At 43.3% G+C, this 22910-nt stretch overlaps 1 protein-coding gene across 5 annotated transcripts in view; it reads left to right on the top strand.

Annotated features, from left to right (window-relative positions):
• scara5 (scavenger receptor class A, member 5 (putative)) overlaps positions 1-22910 on the top strand; it is a 193072-nt gene that overhangs the window by 157575 nt on the left and 12587 nt on the right. For 4 of the 5 annotated variants that reach the window (XM_063070141.1, XM_063070117.1, XM_063070129.1 and 1 more), the window contains exon 8: positions 1039-1230. In XM_063070141.1, the coding sequence (XP_062926211.1) occupies positions 1039-1230 (192 nt within the window). The remainder of the gene's footprint in view (positions 1-1038; positions 1231-22910) is intronic. The other variant, XM_063070132.1, reaches the window with a different exon arrangement.

Raw genomic sequence — 22910 nt, 5'->3', positions numbered from 1 at the left:
TGTTTACAAGGATGTTGCCGGGACTTGAGAAACTGAGTTACAGAGAAAGGTTGAATAGGTTAGGACTTTATTCCCTGGAGCATAGAAGAATGAGGGGAGATTTGATAGAGGTATATAAAATTATGGTGGGTATAGATAGAGTGAATGCAAGCAGGCTTTTTCCACTGAGGCAAGGGGAGAAAAAAACCAGAGGACATGGGTTAAGGGTAAGGGGGGAAAAGTTTAAAGAGAATATTGGGGGGGGGCTTCTTCACACAGAGAGTGGTGGGAGTGTGGAATGAGCTGCCAGATAAAGTGGTAAATGCAGACTCACTTTTAACATTTAAGAAAAACTTGGACAGGTACATGGATGAGAGGTGTATGGAGGGATATGGTCCAGGTACGGGTCAGTGGGACTAGGCAGAAAAATGGTTCGGCACGGCTAAGAAGGGCCAAAAGGCCTGTTTCTGTGCTGTAATGTTCTATGGTTCTATGGATGATTTTTCTAAATGTCCACTCCTAAGAAAATTCCAGCAACTTCATTTCAAAATGTGTTGAGCTGTGAGGTCTAAGGCTATCTGGTTTTAATTTTTCTTCCATTTACTCTTGCCTAATCCAAAGATACAAAGTACACTTATTATCAAAATATGTATGTAGCATGCAACCCTGAGATTCGTCTCCCACAGATAGCCAGGAAACAAAAAAACCATGAAACTCATTAAAAAAAAACATCAAACCTCCCCCCTCCACCCACAAGTGGAAAAAAGCAAATCACATAGAAGGCAACAAGGAAAAAAAACAATTGAGAAACACAGGATATGAAACACAAAAATGAAAGAGTCCATATTCAGCAGCTCAGCGTCCATTACCTACTGGTCACTCTGATCAAAATCGCCCAGGATAGCAAAAAAAAGGAGGGGAACTTATAGTTTTTCAATTGGATTTATGGTCCAGTCAGTTTTGGAAGTTACATCTAACACTTCTGCAATTTCCTTACAACAACCAGTTTCGTTGATATGGTTGGATTTTAATCGGTTTGTCAATCCATGTTTTCCCTAGGAGAAATCGGACCCGTGGTAAGACTGGTGAATGGCTCTGGACCTCATGAAGGCAGAGTTGAGGTTTTCTACGACTCGCTGTGGGGAACGGTGTGTGATGACAAATGGGACAAGTTGGATGGAGAGGTGGTCTGTAGGATGCTTGGCTATAAAGAAGTTTCTGAAACCCCTACATCAAAGAAGTTTGGACAAGGTAATATTTTGTATTCATTTTTAAAATACCAAAAATGTGTATGTGTGTGATGGACTTTCTGTTTGTAAGAGTTTTAAGTCAGATGTTTTAGCAGTCCATTCATTCATTAAGTGCCACGTTGTATGATATGGGTGATCATGGTCTTCCCATGACCATGATTGCTCATGACAAATTCTTCTACAGAAGTGGATGGATGGTCATATGAGCAGCTGGTGTATATCACAAGTCCTGGTTATGTGACCACTGACGTCAGGCAGACAATCTCTGAAGAGTATTGATAATGGCTGTTGTCACTCATCTTGTAAAGACACTGCCCAGAAGAAGGCAATGGCAAACCGATTCTGCGGAAAAATTTGCCAAGAGCAATCATGGCCATGAAAACACCATGATCAAATACATCATACCACAGGACACACAACGAGCGAATGACCTGACTTTAAAATGGTAATTTGATACCTGTTAGATTTGGAGCTGAATTTAATTTGTAACCAAAGCCTTATTTCATAGGAATTATGCTCCAATGAGAATGAAACAGCCCATTGTTCCACTGGTTTAGATATTATATCCTGTAGAGGCAAAGGATTTACTGTATCATTAAATAAACTTCTGAAACAAGTGATCGTTTCAGCCCAATCAGCAGTAAACTTATTCTGTGTGAATTAATTTTATACAAGGACAATGCAGTTTTTATTTTCTTCTTTAAAAAAATAGTAGCATCTTACATCAGTTTCCATATTAATGGAGTTTTGTGTTTTTGTAGGAGCATATCATATGACATGCTTTGTTTTAAATACTTGCATTAATATGTGGACATTTCAGAATCCAAGTTTGCGTTGGTACTCTCAAGGGTAGAATCACTCAGCGTTGGATTAATCAGAACATTTTTTTTCTCTTTCTAGTGTAGATATATGAGCTTTGTACATTGATATTTCCTGAGGAAGGTGTATGAAATATAGTACTCTTGGCCACTTTGTTGGTTACTTTACATTTCTCTCATGTGGTGAACTATATTTTCCTTGAGTTCAAATCCTATTTTAGTTATTCCCTTACTGGAATGGAACTTGACTTGGAGTTACCTTTTCAATATCGTAAGGAGTAAAAGCGTGACTTTTTTGCCAAATAGTGCATTATACGTTCCCGTCACTTCGAACATGGTTAGAGAGTATTTCAGAATCAGAATCAGATTTAATATTACCAGCATATGTTGTGAAATTTGTTGTTTTGCAGTGCAATACTTAATAATAAAAACTGTAAATTACAGTAAGAAGTTTACATATTAAAAAGTGCAAAAAGAGAAAAAAAACTAGACAAAAGAATGTAATTAATTAGGGATAGAGTACAGTAACAGGCCTTACCAGCCCAACAAGCCCACCCGTAACTTACTAACCCGGACACCTTTGGAATGTGGGAGGAAACTGGAGCTCCCAGAGGAAACCTACATGGTCATGAGGAAAACAGACAAACTCCTTATAGACAGCAGTGGGAATGAAACCCAGTTCACTGGCATTGAAATACCATTGTGTTAACTACTATGCTACAGTTCAACACCTCTAATTTTCTGAACTAAACTGTGACTTCTTTGTGTCTGCTATTTTCTGTTACTTCATCAGTGACTTGACGAAGGATCTCAGCCCAGAATGTCTGTTGTTTATTCCCCACCACAGAGGCTACCTGACCTGCTGAGTCAGAACATTGAACATAGAACAATACAGCATGGTGTAAACCCTTCAGCCCATGATGTTGTTCCAACCTTTTATCCTCCTTTAAGATCACTCTAACTCTTCCTAGCCTTCCATTTTTTTAAATCAATGTGCCTATGAGCTTGTTAAATGCCCCTAGTGTAACCATATAACCATATAACAATTACAGCACGGAATCAGGCCATCTTGGTCCTTCTAGTCCGTGCCGAACTCTTACCCTCACCTAGTCCCACCGACCTGCACTCAGCCCATAACCCTCCATTCTTTTCCTGTCCATATAGCTGTCTAATTTAACTTTAAATGACAACATCGAACCTGCCTCAACCACTTCTGCTGGAAGCTCGTTCCACACAGCTACCACTCTCTGAGTAAAAAGGTTCCCCATCATGTTACCCCTAAACTTTTGCCCTTTAACTCTTAACTCATGTCCTCTTGTTTGAATCTCCCCCACTCTCAATGGAAAAAGCCTATCCACGTCAACTCTATCTATCCCCCTCATAATTTTAAACACCTCTATCAAGTCCCCCCTTAACCTTCTACATTCCAAAGAATAAAGACCCAAATTGTTCAACCTTTCTCTGTAACTTAGGTAATGAAACCCAGATAACATTCTAGTAAATCTTCTCTGTACTCTCTCTATTTTGTTGACATCCTTCCTATAATTCGGTGACCAAAACTGTACACAATACTCCAAATTTGGCCTCACCAATGCCTTGTACAATTTCAATGTTATATCCCAACTCCTATACTCAATGTTCTGATTTATAAAGGCCAGCATACCAAAAGCTTTCTTCACCACCCTATCCACATGAGATTCCACCTTTCTGGAACTATGCACCATTATTCCTAGATCCCTCTGTTCTACTGCATTCTTCAATGCCCTACCATTTACCATGTATGTCCTATTTTGATTGGTCCTACCAAAATGTAGCACCTCACATTCATCAGCATTAAACTCCATCTGCCATCTTTCAGCCCATTCTTCCAAGTGGTCTAAATCTCTCTGCAAGCTTTGAAAACCTACTTCATTATCCACAACTCTACCTATCTTAGTATCAACTGCATACTTACAAATCTAATTTACCACCCCATCATCCAGATCATTAATGTATATGACAAACAACCTTGGACCCAGTACAGATCCCTGAGGCACACCACTAGTCACTGGCCTAGTGTATTATAGAGTATATTATGTATATTGTTGAGATGCATTCTTGGTTGCGTTGGAGTTTATAGCTAAGCAGGTAGGAGTCTTGTTTGTTTAATATTTCGGTAATATTTGAGTAATATTGCAAATATATTGTTTGATTACGCATTCATTGTTGTTCACATAATTCATATCAGGTTATACATAAAACTATGTGAATGGCATACTGTATGTCAGCGGTCCCCAACCACCGGGCCGCGGACCAGTACCGGGCCATAAGGCATGTGTTGCGGGCCGTGAGGAAACGATATGAGTCAGCTGCACATTTCCTCATTCCTTGTCACGCACTGTTGAATTTGAACATAGGGTTGTCAACTATATCGTATTTGCTGGGAAATCCCGTATATTGGGCTAAATTGGTTTGTCCCATATGGGACCGCCCTTGTCCCGTATTTCCCCCGCTAAGGTAGAGCGTTCCTATGAAACCTTCCGTGCCGAAATGGTGTAAAGCAAAGAAGCAATTACCGTTAATTTATATGGGAAAATTTTTTGAGCGTTCCCAGACCCAAAAAATAACCTAACAAATCATACCCAATAACATGTAAAACCGAAAATAAATAACACTAACATATAGTAAAAGCAGGAATGATATGATAAACACACAGCCCATATAAAGTAGAAATAATGTATTACAGTATAGTCAGGAAGATGAAACCAAAATCGATTGGTGGGAGAAAAAAATCGGCACGTACGCGCATGCGCACATCACACGCGCATGTCACGCATGCGCACACAGGTGCCCGCGCAAGGTTTCATGGTCATGGTAGTCTTTCCTGGGGTAAAGTGTCTAGTATTTGACTGCTACTTTTGTCCCTTATTTGGGAGTGAGAAAGTTGGCAACCCTAACTGTAAAAGACATGTTGAGGTGAGTTTAACCCCACTTGAACACCCCCCTGCCCCCCGGGTCCGCTGGTCCGCAAGAATATCATCAATATTAAACTGGTCCGCAGTGCAAAAAAGGTTGGGGACCCCTGCTATATGTTACTTCGTCACCACATCATATGTGCGAGCCTTAAAGTAAAAATGAAGTAGACGCATTTTTACGTGTGCTCCTATGTTTTTCTTTCAGTTAGTTTTTGGAGTGACAAAACATAACAGCCAGCATTTTTGCAACACACATCAAAGTTGCTGGTGAACGCAGCAGGCCAAGCAGCATTTGTAGGAAGAGGTGCAGTCGACGTTTCAGGCCGAGACCCTTCATCAGGACTCATTTTTGTATGTGTTCCTCCACAGATGCTGCCTGACTTGCTGAGTTTCTCCAGCAATTGTGTGTGTTGCTCAAGATTTCCAGCACTCGCAGAATCTCTGATGTCTGCTACTTCTTCCTCTGCCTTTCCTCTTCCACATCTGCCTTCTCTCATTGATTCGGTGTTTTGTCTTTTCTTTTACCATCTGTCTTTTCTTCTTTCCTTTCAAGAGGGAGCTGGGGGCCACCGCTTCATTCTGTTCACTCAGAAAAAATACTGAATGCTGAAAAAAAGAGACTGCATTCTCTGCTCGTGGTGCAAGGTAATTGTTGTCCTTCAGAACCCTTCAGCAATCTTCCCCCACCCTCCCTCTTTATTTGTGCTTCTTCTCACGCCTCTCCCAATCATACAGACGGCATGGTAGCATAGCGGTCAGCAGCAGCAACCCGAGTTCAATTCCTGCCACTGTCCTTAAGGAGTTTGATTCAAAGGTTCAAGGTTCAAAGTACATTTATTAACGAAGTACGTATGCAACATACAACCCTGAGATTTATCTTTTCACAGACAGCCATGAAACAAAGAAAACTATCAAACCCAACACACAAAAAAAAGAATAAAATGATCTCCCTGTGACTGTGGGGGCTTTCTCCGAGTGTTCTGGTTTCCTCCCACATTCCAAAGACGTACGGATTAGAAGGTCACATGGGTGTAATTGGGAAACACGGGTTCATTAGGCTGGTAGGGCCTGTTACTATACTGAATTCCTAAAGAAAAATAGATAAATAAATTTGCATTTTCGCCATCTTTATTTTATAGTGTCACAGATTCGAAGAGTCAAGGAACACTACAGCACAAATTTTTTATTTTCTGATTTCTTTTCTATTTATGCTTTTGTTTCAAAACTTCACCAGAACTGCACTCAACCATTTAACCATTCCTCACTTTCCCCAAATTCCCAATTGTGTTCCAAAGGTGGAGGCATCAATCTGGAAGCTTTATAAGATATAGGAACAGAATTAGGCCATTTGGCCCATCAAGTCTGCTCTGCCATTTCATCACAGTTGATCCTTTCTCCCTCTCAGCCCCAATCTTCTGCCTTCTCTCCATATTCCAACATGCCCAGACTGATCAAGAATCCATCAACCTCTGCCTTAAATGCACCCAGTGACTTGGCCTCCACAGCCACCTGTGGCAATGAATTCCACAGACTCACCACTCTCTGGCTAAAGAAATTCCTCCTCATCTCCGTTTTAAATGGATGTCCCTCTGTTCTGAGGCCTTTCAACATTCGACGGGTTTCATTCTTCTGACCTCCAGTGGATACAGACCCAGAGCCATCAAGCGCTCCTCATATGACAAGCCTTTCAATCCTGGAATCATTTTCAAGAATCTCCTTTGAACCCTCTCCATTGTCAGCACATCCTTTCTAAGAAAAGGGGCCCAGAACTGCTCACAATACTCCAAGTGAGGCCCCACCAGTGCTTAATGAAGTCTCAACATTACATCTTCGCTCTTATACTACACTCACTTCCCTCTGCCTTTCATTCAACCCTTCATAACTACCCTCAGAGAAGCCTTTATTATGCAACTTGAAGTAGAGAAATGTCCACCAGAATCGTCTTTATTTCTCTTGAGCTGTCAGAAACAACAAGCCCGCAGAGCAGGTATGATATTGGGGCTGAACTTCATATTCAGAATCAGAAACAGCTTCATTATCACTGACATACTGTATATCACGAAATTTGTTATTTTGTGGCAGCAATACAGTGCAATATATAAAATATACATTACAATAAGGACTATACATATTTAAAAAACAAATCAGTCATGCAAAAAGAGTACAAACACACACACACACACCTTAGAGGGAGCTTTTTCACTCAGAGGGTGGTGAGTGTGTGGAACGAGCTGCCAGCACAAGTGGTGGATGCGAGCTCGATTTCGGTGTTTATGAGAAGTTTGGATAGGTACATGGACGGTAGAGGTACGGAGGGCCGTGGTCCCAGTGCAGGTCGATGAGAGTAGGCAGCTTCTGTTCTGCATTTCTGTTTCTGTTTCCGTTCTGCATTTTCCCGTGACTCTGTGACTCAGATCTCAGGTGTATTTATCACGTGTACATCAAAACATACAATAAAATGCATCGTTTGCGCCCACAACCAATACAACCCGAAGATGTGTCTCGGGCAACACACGAGTGTCTCCACGCATTCTGGCGCCAACACAGCGTGCCCGCAGTGTTCCAGAGAACAACGCAAGCAGCAGCAAGAACTACAACACAACAACAAAAGAGAACAATCGAAACAAGAGCCTTTCCTCCCTCCCCCCACCCCCTTCGCACTCCCACAGACTAGTCTCCACTCCCAGGACGAGGCTGCCTCCGGGCCTTCAACCTCCAGCCTCTGGCCTGGACTTGCAGTCTCACACACCAGTTCGCAGATCCAAACAGCAATAAATCAGCCCTAATGGAATAGCGGAACAAACTTGATGGGCCGAATGGCCTGGTTTTGCTCCTGCGTTTTATGGTTTTATTGATTTCACTTTGAGCAAACTTTTTTTTAAGATATGGAATCTTTCTTTAAAAAAAACAGTGCAATTTAATGTCAGAGAATGTATGCAGTATACAACCTGAAATTCTTACTCTTCACAGACATCCATGAAACAAGAACCCCAAAGAATGAATGATAGTAACAGGAGAACCCCAAAGCCAACCCTCCCACACACCAGCAACAGTAGAAACATTGAACCTACCCTCCCCCCACTTACACCAGCAGAGCACCGACACACTCCCACCAGGCAAGCAAGAGCAAAAGTCCTCCCCCAAGGAGACCTTCATCTTGGGTCCATCAAAAACCCAGTCCTTCAGTGTCTCGGACTGAATCAATTACTGAGTAGATATTTGATCTGAATTTTTACTTCTCCTTCTAAGACAATACTTAGACTTGGACTTGGTTCCTCCCATGCCTTAATTGGCACATCGGGCGGCAAACTGTTCCCAATTGGAACGGTCACTGGCAGTAACTTCAGCATTCTCCTTTTGTTGTCTGATGGAATCCAGTGCTTTTGATTGCCATTTCCGTAGCGCTTGTTGGTTTTACAAGGTCAAGTTGCCAACCCAATACTCAACCCTCCTCCTTTCCCTGCATGGGCTCGGGACCAGCCATGGCTGGGTTCTAAGAACTTGGCAGTGTTTATATCACTCAGTCGATGTATGCTGTTCGTTAACAGGTGTGCTAAGATATCATGCAGTGAGAATTAAACACAGCCATCGCAAATTCCAAACCAAAGCCAATAAAATAGGTTAGTAATTTCCCAAGATCTGATTAAACCCAGTTAATTGTGGTGGGGAGGATGTTAATTTTATTCTTGGCATCTCACATACTAAAACAAAAGTTAACCAGTAATAGTTAACATATGCTTGGCTTACAAATGTAAGCTAGGCTGCATTATATGCACTTTAATCTATCCATACTAAGTCAACTTTGTTTAAAAATATAGCGAATAGTAACTTAATGCATCAGAGAAGAAAACATCTGTCGAAAATATGAGTAGTAATTTTGCAACAACTTGGTCCAAATGCACAGCTTTAGACATTTACAGAGGGTTCAAAGTTCCTACTTCGTGGTATGCTTCATGGTTTGTAGGTGAGAAGTCAGCTTCAGAGGTTATCTACAAACTGCTCGGAAGTTAATGGAGAGTGTGATCCAAAAGCGGGGACAAAATTTGAAATGTCTTATTATTGTTCATATTTAACAACACTATTCTGCTTTTGATGTTTGGTATTTTGAATTTTTGCAGCCAGACATTTTTCATGCTTTCCTTTATTCGAGTGGAGGATATAGTCACGGTCTGCTTTCCTAAATGAAGAAAAGCTGCTGTGTGTTATTCTAATATTTAATTTCAGCGGCAGGATTGGTTTGTGATTCCAACGTGTTGACAACTTTCAGCTTTGGCTTTAATGAGTGCAATATGTACAGTTTGTCGCATGTTGCTGGGAATTCATGTTGGAGCTGCTGGTGTTCTTTGAGGGCTTCGAGGTGTTTTGTGGGATTTCAACTTTGAACTTTCAGTCACCCTGTCGGAGAGTAACAAGTGTAGTGGACTATGACCACAGACCAGGAGACTACCAAATGTCTCCCCTCCCAAGCCGCCAGTCCAGACAACTGCCTGACATGAACCCAGCCCAATGCATGCAAACATAATGTAGTTGAGTACAGTTAAGTTACTTACTAATGTCACTAAGCCAATTCTGCAAAATGTAATTTGCAATGTGAATTTTTTGGCACAGACTAGATGGGCCAAAGGGCCTATTTCTGTGTTGTACTTTTCTATGACTCTCTGAGTAACACTGGGTAAAGCCTGAGCTGGAGAACTTTTGTTTAATCTGACATCGTATTTGGGGGCACCATGACGGCATAACAGTTAGCACAATGCTATTACCATAAGCCCATCAAATATAGGAGCAGAATTAGGTCTTTTCAAGTCAAGTCAAGTCACCTTTTATTGTCATTTCGACCATAACTGCTGGTACAGTACACAGTAAAAACGAGACAACGTTTTTCAGGACCATGGTGCTACATGAATAATACAAAAACTACACTGAACTACATAAAACAACACAGAACTACACTAGACTACAGGCCTACCCAGGACGGCATAAAGTGCACAAAACAGTGCAGGCATTACAATAAATAATAAACAAGACAATAGGCACAGTAGAGGGCGGTAGATTGGTGTCAGTCCAGGCTCTGGGTATTGAGCAGTCTGATGACTTGGGGGAAGAAACTGTTACACAGTCTGGTTGTGAGAGCCCGAATATTTCAGTGCCTTTTTCCAGATGGCAGGAGGGGGAAGAGTTTATATGAGGGGTGCATGGGGTCCTTCATAATGTTGTTTGCTTTGCGGATGCAGCGTGTGGTGTAAATGTCTGTAATGGCGGGAAGAAAGACCCCGATGATCTTCTCAGCTGACCTCACTATCCGCTGCAGGGTCTTACGATCCGAGATGGTGCAATTCCCGAACCAGGCAGTGATGCAGCTGCTCAGGATGCTCTCAATACAACCTCTGTAGAATGTGGTGAGGATGGGGGTGGGAGATGGACTTTTCTCAGCCTTCGCAGAAAGTAGAGATGCTGCTGGGTTTTCTTTGTTATGGAGCTGGTGTTGAGGGACCAGGTGAGATTCTCTGCCAGGTGAACACAAAGAAATTTGTTTCTCTTAACGATCTCTACGGAGGAGTCGTCGATGTTCAGCGGAAAGTGGTTGCTCTGTGTCCTCCTGAAGTCAACAACCATCTCTTTTGTTTTGTTCACATTCAGAGATAGGTTGTTGGCTCTGCACCAGTCTGTTAGCCACTGCACCTCCTCTCTGTATGCTGACTCATTGTTCTTGCTGATGAGACCCACCACAGTCGTGTCATCGGCGAACTTGATGATGTGGTTCGAGCTGTGTGTTGCAACACAGTCGTGGGTCAGCAGAGTGAACAGCAGTGGACTGAACACACAGCCCTGGGGGGCCCCCGTGCTCAGTGTGATGGTGTTGGAGATGCTGCTTCCAATCCGGACTGACTGAGGTCTCCCAGTCAGGAAGTCTAGGATCCAGTTGCAGAGGGAGATGTTCAGGCCCAGCAGGCTCAGCTTTCCAATCAGTTTCTGAGGAATGATTATGTTGAATGATGAACTGAAGTCTATGAACAGCAATCGAACATACATGCCTTTTTTGTCCAGGTGGGTTAGGGCCAGGTGGAGGGTGATGGCAATGGCGTCGTTTGTTGAACAGTTGGGACGGTACACGAACTGCAAGGGATCCAGTGAGGGGGGCACCAGGGTCTTGATGTGCCTCATGACGAGCCTCTCTGGCCCATCAAGTCCACTCCGCCATTTCATCATGATCCATTTCCTTCTCTCAGCCCCAATCTCCTGCCTTCTCCTTGCAACGAATTCCACAGATTAACCACTCTCTGGCTAAAGAAATTCCTCCTCATTTCCATTCTACATGGACATCCCTCTTTTCTGAGATTCTGCCTCTGGTCTTCGACTCCCCCACCACAGGAAGCATCCACCCTTTTGAGGCCTTTCAATATTCAATCGGTTTCAATGAGGCGCCTCTCATTCTTCTGAATTCCAGTGAATAAAGGCCCAGAGCCATCAAATACTCTTAATTTGGAAAGCCTTTCAAACCAGGTACCATTCTCATGAACCTCCTTTGAACCCTCTCCAATGTCAGCAAATCCTATTTCTGTTGCATCATCTCGGATCGCAAGACCCTGCTGCGGATTGTGAGGTCAGCTGAGAAGATCATCGGGGTCTCTCTTCCCGCCATTACAGACATTTACACCACACGCTGCATCCGCAAAGCAAACAGCATTCTATGGGTCTCAAGGGCCCAAAACTGCTCAGAATACTCCAAGTGAGGCGTCGCCAGTGCTTTATAAAATCTCAACATTACATCCTTGTTTTTAAATTCTAGTCCTCTTGAAATGAATGCTAATATCACATCATCACATTTGCCTTCCTCACCACAGACTCCTGCAGATTAACCTTTAGGGAATCCAGCACGGGGACTCCCAAGTCCCTTTCCACCTCAGATTTTTGAATTTTTCCTCCATTTAGAAAATAGTCTACCCTTTCATTTCTTCTACAGAAGTGCATGACCATACTCTTCCCAAGACTGTGTACCATCTGCCACTTCCTTGCCCATTCTCCTAATCTAAGTCCTTCTGTAGCCTCTCTACTTCCTCAAAACTACCTGTCCCTCCACCTATCTTCATATCATATGCAAACTTTTCCAGAAAGGCATCACTTCCATCGACAAATAAATCAGTGGGGTGCTTGACGACGGAGCTCCAGGGGTCGGAGGAGCCTGTTCCACACTGTCATCTCCGAATAAATAAGTATTTCTATGACTTCCTCAAAACTACTGTTTAATTATTGCTATCACTTTACAACTTTGCCTTTCTGAACAGGCTTCAAAATGACCATCAACGTTTGGCATGAAGGAGTTCAATGTGGAAGCCTTCTGTCCTAAAGAAGTTAAAGAAATGAAAGAGAACTGATTATAGGGACATGAAAGATTTTTTTTTCCATTCCACAAAGCATGTTTAATACATTTTACAAATTAGGACATTTTGCAAAAAAAAACCCTTGTAAAAGAATGTTCCAGAAACCTCAGATTTTCCCTTTGGGAATTGGAAAGTTTCTGGATGAAGTCCTACAGCCCACTTCAGCGAGAACCACAGCAGTATATGAGGACAGAGTGTTTACTTTTCACAGTGGGTTGTTCCTGGCAGCTTTGGGCAACATTTCCCACATTAGGCAAACTTAAAGATTTTGAAGATTAATTTTATTTGTCATATGTACATTGGAGCATCAAAACATGTAGTCAAATGCATTGTTAGCGTCAATGACCAACACTGTTCAAGATGTGCAGGAGGCATGTATTATGCTCACATAAAATAACCCACATTTTATTAATCCTAACCCATTCTAAAGGATAGAATCAGAGAGGACAGGAAAATTTTTAATTGGGGAAGGGCAAATTATGAGGCTATAAGGCTAGAACTTGCGGGTGTGAATTGGGATGATGTTTTTGCAGGGAAATGTACTATGGGCATGTAGTCGATGTATAGAGATCTCTTGCAGGATGTTAGGGATAAATTTGTCCCGGTGAGGAAGGTAAAGAATGGTAGGGTGAAGGAACCATGGGTGACAAGTCAGGTGGAAAATCTAGTCAAGTGGAAGAAGACAGCATACAAGAGGTTTAGGAAGCAAGGATCAGATGGGTCTATTGAGGAATATAGGGAAGCAAGAAGGGAGCTTAAGAAGGGGCTGAGAAGAGCAAGAAGGGGGCAAGAAAAGGCCTTGGCAAATAGGGTAAAGGAAAACCCCAAGGCAATCTTCAATTATCTGAAGAACAAAAGGATGACAGGAGTGAAGGTAGGACTGATTAGAGATAAAGGTGGGAAGATGTGCCTGGAGGCTGTGGAAGTGAGCAAGGTCTTCAATGAATACTTCTCTTCGGTATTCACCAATGAGAGGGAACTTGATGACGGTGAGAACAATATGAGTGAGGTTGATGTTCTGGAGCATGTTGATATTAAGGCAGAGGAGGTGTTGGAGTTATTAAAATACATTAGGACGGATAAGTCCCCAGGGCATGACAGAATATTCCCCAGACTGCTCCACGAGGCAAGGGAAGAGATTGCTGAGCCTTTAGCTAGGATCTTTATGTCTTCGTTGTCTACGGGAATGGTACCAGAGGATTGGAGGGAGGTGAATGTTGTCCCCTTGTTCAAAAAAGGTAGTAGGGATAGTCCGGGTAATTATAGACCAGTGAGCCTTACGTCTGTGGTGGGAAAGCTGTTGGAAAAGATTCTTAGGGATAAGATCTATGGGCATTTAGAGAATCATGGTCTGATCAGGGACAGTCAGCATGGCTTTGTGAAGGGCAGATCGTGTCTAACAAGCCTGATAGAGTTCTTTGAGGAGGTGACCAGGCATAGAGATGAGGATAGTGCAGTGGATGTGATCTATATGGACTTTAGTAAGGCATTTGACAAGATTCCACACAGTAGGCTTATTCAGAAAGTCAGAAGGCATGGGATCCAGGGAAGTTTGGCCAGGTGGATGCAGAATTGGCTTGCCTGCAGAAGGCAGAAGGTTGTGGTAGACGGAGTACATTCAGATTGGAGGGTTGTGACTAGTGGTGTCCCACAAGGATCGATTTTGGGACCTCTTCTTTTCGCGATTTTTATTAACGACCTGGATGTGGAGGTAGAAGGGTGGGTTGGCAAGTTTTCAGATGACACAATGGTTGGTGATGTTGTAGAGGATTGTCAAAGATTGCAGAGAGACATTGATAGGTTGCAGAAGTGGGCTGAGAAGTGGCAGATGGAGTTCAACCCGGAGAAGTGTGAGGTGGTACACTTTGGAAGGACAAACTCCAAGGCAGAGTACAAAATAAATGGCAGGATACTTGGTAGTGTGGAGGAGCAGAGGGATCTGGGGGTACATGTCCACAGATGGATAGACAGGGACTTATTAGGGAGAGTCAACATGGCTTTGTGCATTGTAGGTCATGTTTGACCAATTAATTGGAGTTTTTCGAGGAGGTTACCAGGAAAGTGGATGAAGGGATGGCAGTGAATATTGTCTACATGGACTTCAGTAAGGCCTTTGACAAGGTCCCGCATGGGAGGTTAGTTAGGAAAATTCAGTCACTAGGTATACATGGAGAGGTGGTAAATTGGATTAGACATTGGCTCAATGGAAGAAGCCAAAGAGTGGTAGTAGAGAATTGCTTCTCCAAGTGGAGGCCTGTGACTAGTGGTGTGCCACAGGGATCAGTGCTGGGTCCATTGTTATTTGTCATCTATATCAATGATCTGGATGATAATGTGGTAAATTGGATCAGCAAGTTTGCTGATGATACAAAGATTGGAGGTGTAGTAGACAGTGAGGAAGGTTTTCAGAGCCTGCAGAGGGACTTAGACCAGCTGGAAAAATGGGCTGAAAAATGGCAGGTGGAGTTTAACACAGACAAGTGTGAGGTATTGCACGTTGGAAGGACAAACCAAGGTAGAACATATAGGGTTAATGGTAAGGCACTGAGGAGTGCAGTAGAACAGAGGGATCTGGGAATACAGATACAAAATTCCCTAAAAGTGGCGTCACAGGTAGATAGGGTCGTAAAGAGTGCTTTTGGTACATTGGCCTTTATTAATCAAAGTATTGAGCATAAGAGCTGGAATGTTATGATGAGGTTGTATAAGGCATTGGTGAGGCCGATTCTGGAGTATTGTGTTCAGTTTTAGTCACCAAGTTACAGGAAGGATATAAATAAGGTTGAAAGAGTGCAGAGAATGTTTACAAGGATGTTTCCAGGACTTGAGAAACTCAGTTACAGAGAAAGGTTGAATAGGTTAGGACTTTATTCCCTGGAGCGTAGAAGAATGAGGGGAGATTTGATAGAGGTATATAAAATTATGATGGGTATAGATAGAGTGAATGCAAGCAGGCTTTTTCCACTGAGGCAAGGGGAGAAAAAAACTAGAGGACATGGGTTAATGGTGAGGGGGGAAAAGTTTAAAGGGAACATTAGCGGGGGCTTCTTCACACAGAGAGTGGTGGGAGTATGGAATGAGCTGCCAGACGAGGTGGTAAATGCAGGTTCTTTTTTAACATTTAAGAATAAATTTGGACAGATACATGGATGGGAGGTGTATGGAGGGATATGGTCCGTGTGCAGGTCAGTGGGACTAGGCAGAAAATGGTTCGGCACAGCCAAGAAGGGCCAAAAGGCCTGTTTCTGTGCTGTAGTTTCTATGGTTTCTATGGTTCTATCCCTGAAAGTTGCCTCACAGGTGGATAGGGTAGTTAAGAAAGCTTATGGGGTGTTAGCTTTCATAAGTCGAGGGATAGAGTTTAAGAGTCGCGAGGTAATGATGCAGCTCTATAAAACTCTGGTTAGGCCACACTTGGAGTACTGTGTTCAGTTCTGGTCACCTCACTATAGGAAGGATGTGGAAGCATTGGAAAGGGTACAGAGGAGATTTACCAGGATGCTGCCTGGTTTAGAAAGTATGCATTATAATCAGAGATTAAGGGAGCTACGGCTTTACTCTTTGGAGAGAAGAAGGATGAGAGGAGACATGATAGAGGTGTACAAGATAATAAGAGGAATAGGTAGAGTGGATAGCCAGCGCCTCTTCCCCAGTGCACCACTGCTCAATACAAGAGGACATGACTTTAAGGTAAGGGGTGGGAAGTTCAAGGGGGATATTAGAGGAAGGGTTTTTTAGACAGTGGTTGGTGCGTGGAATGCACTGCCTGAGTCAGTGGTGGAGGCAGATACACTCGTGAAGTTTAAGAGACTACTAGACAGGTATATGGAGGAATTTAAGGTGGGGGATTATGTGGGAGGCAGGGCTTGAGGGTCGGCACAACAATGTGGGCTGAAGGGCCTGTACTGTGCTGTACTATTCTACATTCTATGTTCTATGTTCATACAGCTTTGGAATGTGGGAGGAGACTGAAGCGTCCAGAGGAAACTCACATGGTCAGGGAGAACCTGAATCGGGTTTAATATCTCCAGCACACATTGTGAAATTTGTTCACTTTGTGGCAGCAGTATAATACAATACATAATAATAGAGAAAAATCTGTGAATTGCAGTAAATATATAGATTAAATAGTAAATTAAATACGTCGTGCAAAAAAGAAGTAGTGTGGCAGTTTTCATGGGCTCAATGACCTTTCAGAAATCAGATGGCAGGTTAGATCCTTGGGGAAGAAGCTGTTCCTGAATCATTGAGTGTGTACCTTCAGGCTCCTGTACCTCCTTACTGATGGTAGGAATCAAAACAAGGCATGTCCTGGGTGATGGGGGTCCTTAATGATGAATGCCACCTATTTGTGGCATCGCTCCTTGAAGATATCCTTGATACTGTGGAGGCTGGTACTCATGATGGAGCTGACTAAGTTTACAACTCTCTGCAGCTTATTACGATCCTGCGCAGTAGCCTCCCCACATACCAGACAATGATGCATCCAGTTAGAATGCACTCCATAGAAATTTTCAGGTGTTTTTGGTGACATACCAAATCTTAGACTCCTAATGAAATATATGAAATATAGCCCCTTCCTTACCTGCTTTGAAGTTGTATCAATATGTTGAGTCCAGATTAGATCCGCAGGGATATTGACCACAGGATCATGAAATCACTCACTCTCTCCACTTCTGGTCCATCTGTATGGATTGGTTTGTGTTCCCTCTTCTTGCCTTTTCTGAAGTCCACAATCAGCTCTTTGGTCTTGCTGAAGTTGAGTGCAAGGTTACTGTTGCGACATCACTCAACTAGTTGATATATCCCGCTCGTGCATGCCATTCTGCCAACAATGGGTGCATTGTCAACAAATTTATAGATGGCATTTGAGCTGCAGAGAGAGTAGAGCATGGGTTAAGGATAAACTCCTGACAGGAAGCAGTAAGGATTGAACCCCAATTTTACAGCTGGTGCTGTAAAGTGTTTATCTAATAGCTACATTCCCGCTGTACTACTGTACTGTAGAAACTCCAACTCAACAAAATAAGGACGGGAGTGAAACTCCTGGCCTGCCACTCTATATAATAATGGCTGATCAGTCCCAACCCTTTCATGGGGCAGCTTAACGTAGTCCTTAATCTCCTGATCCTGAAACAAACATCCTCCCTCTCTATAAGCACTTCCTGTATCCTAAGCTTCACATTTCCCCCCCCCCCGGTAGAGAATTTAAGAGGTTCATCAATCCCTCCAAGAAGTTCCTACAATCCCCAGTGTTTATTTATTCAGGGATTCAGCACAGTAACAGGCCAATGAGCCAGCACTGCTCAATTACCATGTGAGCCATTAACCAACTCTCTGTACGTCTTTGGAATGTGGGAGGAAACCAGGGCTCCCAGAGGAAACCCACACAGTCATGCAGAGAACGCATGAATTCCTCACAGTGTGTGGCAGAATTGAACCTGGGTCACTGTTACCGTAACAGTAATGCCAGACGCTACGCTTTCACAATGCCCCAGTTTTAAATGGCCACTCTCTATACGTGTACCAATGAGTCCCTATTTTAGATTGTTCGATTGATGGAATTACCTCAGCATTTACCCTGTCTTGCTCCTCAGCGTTTTACGTGTTTCAGTAAGATCACTCCTCGGTCTGCTAAATTCAGATTTAGATTCATTTTTTTATCACAAATACAGGATTGTGCAAAAGTCAGGCACACATGTATAAATTTCATGTCATTTGTGAGTGATAATAAACCTGATTCTGATATGGGTCAATCTCGTGGACTGAGAGTGGGACAGGGGAATCATGGTTGGGAAAAGAAGGGAGAGGGGAAAGAGCAGATTTATTAGAGAGACATTCTGTAATGATCAATAAAACAATTACTTACTGCCTATTACACCGCTGGCATTTAGGGCGGCAATGAAGGTCTCCAACTCTAGCGGTATCGTTTGGAATCAAATGACCTTGCCCGGTGTCTCAGGGCTGGATGTGTCTGCACCCTTGCAAACACCCTGCCCCTGGCACTCCTCCTTTGTCACCTGCGGCACTCCACCCTCACCGTTCCCAACATCCAGATTTACAAATTCGCTCTCTACTTCATGTTGACAAATACTGTGCTGTGCAAAGGTCTGAGGGCCCCAGCTCTACATACGTGCTGAAGGCTTTTGCATAGTACAGTACATCAAGACATACAGCAAAAAGTGTTTTTTGCATTAACAACCAACAGACCAAGGAAATGATGGGGGTAACATGCAATGACTGTCACATATTCCATCGCCAACAAAGCATGTACACAATGCTCAGCAGAACAACGCAGAATCAGTCAAACCAGAACATCACAACCAACCAAATAATGACAGCAAATCAAGCCCCTTTCTGTCTCCCACGCACCCACACACATGGGCAGTCCTCCAAACACAGGCCTACAACACACAGGCAGTTCTCCAAACACAGGCCTACAACACACGGGCAGTCCTCCAAACACAGACCTACAACACATGGGCAGTTCTCCAAACACAGGCCTACAACACACAGGCAGTTCTCCAAACACAGGCCTACAGCACATGGGCAGTCCCCCAAACACAGGCCTACAGCACACGGGCAGTCCTCCAAACACAGACCTACAACACACAGGCAGTTCTCCAAACACAGGCCTACAACACACAGGCAGTTCTCCAAACACAGGCCTACAACACACGGGCAGTCCTCCAAACACAGGCCTACGACACACGGGCAGTCCTCCAACCACAGGCCTACAACACACGGGCAGTCCCCCAACCACAGGCCTACAACACACAGGCAGTCCTCCAACCCCAGGCCTACAGTCTCCAGTTACTGGGCATTAACATCTGGACTTCTGATTGACCATTGACCTCCGGGCTTCAATCTTCATTATCGACCCCTGGACTAGCTGATGATGCAACCCCAAACTCAAGGATCAAAATTGAATGTCAAAGAATTCAGCCTGAGCTGTTGATGAAAGAACAACCTTTCCAACCCTTTGACTCTTTTGCAATAAAAATAATTGTGCTATTTATTTTCTTGCCCTGTCCGCATGCTATTGCTTCGTGCTTCATGCACAAGAACACACCATCACCCAGGTCATGGCTTGTTCTCATTGATACCATCAGGAAGCAGGTACAGGAGCCTAAAGGCACACACTCAATGATTCAGGAACAGCTTCTTCCGCTCTACCATCCAATTTCTGAAAGGCCATTGAACCCATGAACACCCCGCATCTCTGTTTCAAATGGACACCCCTCTATCCTAAGGCTATGCCCTCTTGTCCTAGACTTCCCTACCATCGGAAACATCCTTTCCATATCTACTCTGTCCAGGCCTTTCAACATTTGAAAGGCTTCAATGAGATCCCCTCTCATCCTTCTAAATTCCAGCAAGTACAGACAATATTGTCTGTTCTGCACAGACTTCCAAGTCCCTTTGCATCTCAGGATTTTTGGATTTTCTCCCCGTTTAGACAATAGTCCGCACATTTATTTCTTCTACCAAAGTGCATGACCATGCATTTTCCAACATTGCATTTCATTTGCCACTTTCGTACCCACCCTTCAACACCTGGCACATGCTAGTGTCTTCCACAGTGAAGACTGATGCAAAATACTCATTCAGTTCAACTGTCATCCTCTTGTCTCCTATTATTATTTCTCCAGCCTCATTTTCTAGAAGTCCTATATCCACTTACATCTCTCTTTAATTTTTATATACTTGAAAAAGTTTTTACTATCCACTTTGATATTGTTTGCCAGCATGCTTTTATTTTTCCTCTTTTTCCTCTCAATGATTCTTTTAGTTGCTTGCTGTAGGTTTTTTAAATCTTCCCAATTCTCTATCTTCCTGCTAATTTTTGCTGAGTTGCATGCCATCTCTTTTGCTTTTACATTAGATTTGACTTCCCTTGTCAGCCATGGTTGTACTGTTTTGCCATTTGAGTATTTCTTTGTTTTTGGAATACATCTATCCTACAACTTCCTTATTTTCCCAGAAACTCATGTCATTGCTGCTCTGCTGTCATCCCTGCCAGCATCTCCTTCCAATTTACTTTGGCCAATTCCTCCTTCATAATACTGTAATTTCCTTTACTTCACTGATATTTTGCTACATCAGTCTTTACTTTCTCCCTATCAAATCTCAAGTTGAATTCACTGTCTCCTAAGGTTACTTTTACCCTAAGCTCCCTAATCACATCCAGTTCATTACATAACATCCAATCCCGTATAGCTAGTAGGCTCAATGGCAAGCACCTTAAAACTATGCCCTCTCATACTAGCCATTTCAGCCCTGGGAAAAAGCCTCTGACTATCCACACGATCAATGCCTCTCATTATCTTGTACACCTCTATCAGGTCACCTCTCATACTCTGTCACTCCAAGGAAAAAAGGCCGAGTTCACTCAACCTATTCTCATAAGGTATGATTCCCAATCCAGGCAACATCCTTGTAAATCTCCTCTGCACCCTTTCTATGGTTTCCACGGCCTTCCTGTAGTGAGGCAACCAGAATTGAGCACAGTACTCCAACTGGGGTCTGACCAGGGTCCTATATAGCTGCAACATTACCTTTCGGCTCTTAAACTCAGTCCCACGGTTGAAGAAGGTCAATGCACCGTATGCCTTCTTAACCGCAGAGTCAACCTGCACAGCAGCTTTGACTGTCCTATGGGCTCGGATCGCAAGATCCCTCTGATCCTCCACAATGTCAAGAGTCTTACCATTAATGCTATATTCTGCCATCATATTTGACCTACCAAAATGAACCACCTCACACTTATCTGGGTTGAACTCCATCTTCCACTTCTCAGCCCAGTTTTGCATCCTATCAATGCCCCGCTGTAACCTCTGACAGCCCTCCACACTGTCCACAGCATCCCCAACATCCCCTTGTGTCATCAGCAAATTTACTGACCCATTCCTTCACTTCCTCATCCAGGTCATTTATAAAAATCACAATGAGTAGGGGTCCCAGAACAGATGTATGGTTGAATGAATTAAATTTGAATTGAATTAAGTAATGGCTGATGGCACCCATCTTGCAAATACAATGCCCAGAGGAAGACAATGGCAAACCACTTCGGTCGAAAAATTTGCCAAGAACAATCATGTTCATACAACAAGGTAGATGACGAACGAACAAGGAAATATAGGAACTACAATATAAAAGAAACAATAATGTCTTGGTGCTACATGGTGGATCAATTGGCAATGTTAAGTATTTTCCAACAGGGGCTCAGGAATTGTTCTTATCATCAGCAAATTTCAGAGTCGTTTATAAACGAGGCAAGGTTGCCGAACAGTTCCCACGTCAGAGATGTAGTTACGAGCTGAGTTCAGACCGGACATAAGATGCCTGCAGCCCTGCAGTAGAGAGCCAATCAGTTTCATTAGTGTCCTCGGTGCTCAACTGTATGTCCAGGCTGTAAGTATATCAGGCGTTCATAAGCTGGGAAAGTTCTGCAACTCCTCATATTCCATCTTTGTAGTCTCCATCCTGATGGCATGACTATCAATTTCTCTAACTTCTGGTAGCCACTCCCCTCTAATTTCCCTCCTTTCCCTTTGCTTTGCCTCATTCTGGTGGTCATCTCACCCCTTCTCTTCCCCTCACCTGCCCATCGCCTGCCTCTGGTTTTCCACCTCTTCCCTTGTCTCCCATGATCTACTGTCCTCTCCTATCAGATTCCTCCTTCTCCAGCCCTCTACCTCGCCCACCTATCAGCTCCCAACTTCTTCATTGTTTTATGTGTTACGTACTCCGTAACTGGGTTGTCAAACGGAACACTCGTTGGAGTCTGTGATTACTAGGAGCTAATAAAGTTTTATTAAAGAAATAAGTAATACAGTACACTAACCGCAAGGATATAAATGTAACAGGTTAGCAATGATAGTATACACATATACACAGAAATAGGGTAATAGGAATCAACCAAGCTCTATCGCAGTCTGGGGGTGAAATGACCAGTCTTATGTGACGCAGAGTTCAGTTCAGTCTAGTGTAGTTCGAAGTAATCGCTGTTGTTGTACCATTGGAGAGAGAGAGAGAGAGAGAGAGAGAGAGAGAGTGAGAGATACAGTTGGTTTCAGGCAAACTTTTCTATGCCTTCTGATCCCGCTGTGGTCACCGACTGTGACCCCTCTGTTCCGGATGCGATCAGTCTTCCATGGTGAACTCGGCACACCAGGCAAGGGCGGACACACACCAGGTTCCCACCGATCGTACCTTTACACCCTGTGAGCCTCTGACCAATTCCCGCGAATCGGTCCTCCAAACTCCCACCAACCTGTGGGGCACAATGCTCTTTCCAGGGTCTCGTGGCGTGTGTGTCCCATGCCTTAGCAAACCCACTATTTTTATCTCCCTGATGGGGTATCACCTGTCCATCAAACTTCACACTTCCTATTGTCTCAGCAGGATTTGTTAGTGAACAGTTCAGGTTCAAAGCAGACGCAACATACTGAATTATGTGTCTGTCTCTCGTTAATCTCTCTCTTCTCTCTTATTAGCATTTTGAATGGCTCTCCATTGTCTCTTGTT

The sequence above is a fragment of the Mobula hypostoma genome, chromosome 2 (genome assembly GCF_963921235.1).
Source record: "Mobula hypostoma chromosome 2, sMobHyp1.1, whole genome shotgun sequence".
In the NCBI taxonomy this organism is placed as follows: domain Eukaryota; kingdom Metazoa; phylum Chordata; class Chondrichthyes; order Myliobatiformes; family Myliobatidae; genus Mobula; species Mobula hypostoma.
Note: the sequence above shows the minus strand (reverse complement) of the source record. Positions and strands in the feature narration are given on the sequence as shown.